The sequence below is a fragment of the Rhinopithecus bieti genome, unplaced genomic scaffold, assembly GCF_001698545.2.
Source record: "Rhinopithecus bieti isolate Rb0 unplaced genomic scaffold, ASM169854v2 scaffold_20175, whole genome shotgun sequence".
NCBI lineage: Eukaryota > Metazoa > Chordata > Mammalia > Primates > Cercopithecidae > Rhinopithecus > Rhinopithecus bieti.
Window position 1 is genome coordinate 2,257,007 of NW_016809984.1, and position 4,055 is coordinate 2,261,061.

Genomic DNA, 4,055 nt, shown 5'->3' on the forward strand with positions numbered 1-4,055 from the left:
TCTGTGTACTCAGTGGCCTCTCAGCACTTGGGAGGGGCTGCGTGTGTAGTGTTCTTATTGGAGTTGTGAGCATGCTCATTTGAGGCATTTTTCCCTCACCAGTGGGGTGTTCATAGAGTCATATGTTAGTTAAACTCAGCCATTTAGCCTCTGTGCACAGGCTTGAGCCCACCCGCTCAACTCCAGAGATCTTATCAGGAAGCTGCTGATCACCAGCTTCAGATGTTTTTTATCTATGTGGAAATTGTCTTTCCCTATGCTGACTGTGACCAATTATCATCTTTGAGAGACAGTCACCTGAGCATCACCTGATGATCACCTGACAGTCTGGTGTGTGTGTGTTTGGTGGCCAGGGGGCACGTCTCTCTTGCCCTGCTCTTATCTGCCTGACTATCTATTCTTACAGGTATATGTGAAGCAGATTTGCTGTGCACTGTTACTAATCCCAGGGAATTGTGTTAATTTTCCACAGAGAAATGCATGAAGGATAGCGGAGGTCATCGCCATGCCAACCCCCACTTCAGCCCACTGCATCTTGAACTGCAATTTCCATCACTTGCATGATTCATATAACAAGTTGAGCAAAGCAACTGTATTACTCACAGATGGGCAGCGAAAGACAGTAGAAGCTTAGGATTCATGGTGAGTTTGTCTCCCAAGGCTCAGAAAAACTACCCAGGATGGATGGAATCTTGCCTGCATATGCCTCATGTTGCACTGCAGCTGAGAGACTCTGAAAATGCACTCTGCCCTGGGTTTTAAACCCAGAAGCTACATTTAATGGGTTAAAGCACTGCAGGACATCCTGTTCCAGGAGAGACAAGAACAGAGGCTGGGATTTTCCTGTCAATTCCTCTTTATCACAGGATGTGGTATTGCTAGCTAGCACATCCTACAGTTATTCTTAAGAACTATAAAAGAGAAAAGGAGGATCCGCATTGCCAAGGCCATCCAGGGACTTATCCTTCAGAGTAGGCAGTGACTTCTTAAATATGAAACTCAAAACACCGGCAACCAAAGAAAAAGACAAATTGGACTTAATCAATTTTTTTAAAGTCTGCACTTCAAAGGACACTTTCAAGAAAGACAACCCCAAAATGGATATATACTTGCAAATCATATATCTCACAGGGAATTGTATCAAGGATATATAAAGAACTCTCACAACTCAATAATAAAAAGACAAATAACGTAATTTAAAAATGAGAAAGGATCTAAACATGTCTCCAACAAATATCTGCAAATGGCCAAAAAATACATGAAAGATGCTCAGCATCATTAGTTGTTAATGAAACGCAAATCAAAATCACAATGAGATACCACTTCACACCCAGTAGACTGTAATAAAGATACCCAGACAATAACAGGTATAGGCATAGATGTGAGGAAATCGGGACCCTCAAGAATTGCCGGTGCCATTGTGTAAAACAGTCCAGCAGTTACTCAAAAGCTAAACATAGAATGACCATGTAACCCAGCCATCCCTCTCCTAGGTATACCCGCAAGACAATAAAAAATATGTTCACATAAAAAATTTATACACACATTTCAAACAGTATTATTCATATTAGTCAAAAAGTAAAAATATCCAACAATTGATGAGTGGATTAACTAAATAGATTTATAAAATAAAACTGGTCATAAACAGGAACAAAGCATTGATACATGCTATACCATGGATGAACATTGAAAAGCTATACAAAGCGAAGAAGGCAGGCACAAAGGGGCACATATTGTTGGACTTCATTTATATAAAATGTCTAGAATAGACTGGGTGCAGTGACTCACGCCTGTAATCCCAGCACTTTGGGAGGCTGAGGTGGGCAGATCATGAGGTCAGGAGATCGAGACCATCCTGGCCAACATGGTGAAACTCTGTCTCTACTAAAAATTAGTCAGGCATGGTGGCAGGCACCTGTAGTCCCAGCTACTCGGGAGGCTGAGGCAGGAGAATGGGGTGAACCCGGGAGGTGGAGCTTGCGGTGAGCCGAGATCGTGCCACTGCACTCTGGGCAACAGTGGGAGACTCTGTCTCAAAAAAAAAAAAAACGAGGAAGATCTCTCAAACACAGGCATCCCATGCATGGCTACAGAATAAGGGGACCTGATAGGTATCCAGAAGAAGGGTACCTGAAGTCAGAGGGGGAAGTTTTTCTAGGGTTTGCTTTTTGAATTACTTATATCGAAAATTCAAGTGGAATAAGCAAAGGTGACAGAAGTGATTTACAAATCTTAAAGTTCCCTCAAAATGCTTGAAACCATCCCTTAGATGAGGCGTGGGAGTGAAAAAGCAAACTAAAACAATGTCAAATCATTGTGTCTCTAATTTTCCCTCCAGCAGGGTTGGTGTCCACTTCCCTGTCTCTTAATGGGCACATCTACATATCACCTCTTGTCAATACCTCTACTCAGCAACAGCCAGAAAACAGAAAGATGATATGAGTCAATAAAAGGAAAATAAAGGAACAAAAAATAAGAATAGTGGAGAGATCAGCTACTTGGGAAGCTGAGGTGGGAGGATTTGTTTGAGCCCAGGAATTTGGAACCAGCCTGGGCAAACAGCAAGACCCCATTTGCGGGGGGGGCGGGGAGGGAAATAAAAGTACATATGATCTGGGTATGGCGGCCTGTAGTCCGTAAGATCTACCATTTAACTGACATACAAGATTGGTTCTAGAAACCATAGGACCCACTGGAAATGTGACCTCACAGGAAGATGCGTCTTGTAGGCGGCAGCTGTGAGATCTGGTTCCCCGACGTGCTGCAGCAACTGCCTTCCCGGCCCTGCCTGCGGGCTCCCTCCATGCCCAAATCTGCCATGGACACCAGAGTCCTCTCCTGTGTGGTCATCTGTCTTCTGGGGACAGGTGAGTTTTGAACTAAAGGATCACCATCGCTGGGCTTCATTTTGGGCTCTACAGCAGAGTCTCAAATATATCCTGGACCTCTGTGTTGACCAAAGATTTTGTGAAAGGTATTGACATTTATATGAAAACAAATAATTGCATTATGGAGTAAAAAGCAAAATTCATGTGAGTTTTTAAAGGAATGCAGGAGACTTCAAACAGGCTCCTTCACTGTAAGACATTCATCCTTCTGCCATTACAACTCTGTCTCATGCAGTCTCTTCTCCTCTGAGGTCTCTCAAATGCCGGCATCACACAGAACCCAAGACACCTGGTCAGGAGGAGGGGACAGGAGGCAAGACTGAGATGCAGCCCAATGAAAGGACACAGTCATGTTTATTGGTATCAGCAGCTCCCAGAGGAAGGTCTGAAATTCATGGTTTATCTCCAGAAAGAAAAAATCATAGATGAGTCAGGAATGCCAAAGGAACGGTTTTCTGCTGAATTTCCCAAAGAGGGCCCCAGCATCCTGAGGATCCAGCAGGCAGAGCAAGAAGACTCAGCAGCTTATTTCTGTGCCAGCTCACCACCCACATCAATGCAGAGCCACAGCCTCTCAGTCCACAAACATCCTCCAGACCTGCCTTGGAAACAGCGGTGGGCTGGGAAGGGAAACGTGTTACCGGTACAGTGAACAGGTCAGCTCTAAGGCATTCTGCAAGTTGAGGATGGAAATAGGGGAGGATTGTAGGGATAGCATGAAACATCCCACACTATGCTCAGAAACTAAGACTCTGTCATCCAAAGGACATAAAGATTTTAAAGAACTAGACATAATTTTTCAGTTTCGACATTGACTTGTCAGTTTCAAAACATTTAGCAGTGTAACTCTTTTTTTATTCCATACTGTATGTCAAGTTCTATATTTCACGCTTTACATCAGTAATTTTATTTAATCACCAAGATACACAAGCAAAGGAAGTGCTTTCTTCATTTTCACCAAGAGAAATTATGGTTCTAGGAGTGAATTTCTAGAAAGAAAGAGACAGAGAGATGGGGAAATAAAGGGGAGGGAAGGGGAGGGGAGGAGAGGGGAGAGCAGGCGGGGGAGGGACTGGGAGCGAGCCGCCGGCCGCTGTCCGTGGTGCTGCCGCATCTCCCCCAGCGAGGGTGTCGCTGCTCAGGCGAGAGTGGGCCTGGTAGGGGGAG

General features: G+C 44.4%; 1 gene segment (V, D, J or C); it reads left to right on the forward strand.

Moving 5' to 3' along the window:
• Positions 1–2,638: 2,638 nt before the first annotated feature.
• Positions 2,639–4,055, forward strand: part of LOC108541525 (T-cell receptor beta chain V region CTL-F3-like) — a 5,818-nt gene continuing 4,401 nt past the window's right edge. Inside the window, 2 exon segments of the V gene segment in view lie at positions 2,639–2,867; positions 3,140–3,544. Of these exon segments, the coding sequence occupies positions 2,717–2,867; positions 3,140–3,540 (552 nt within the window).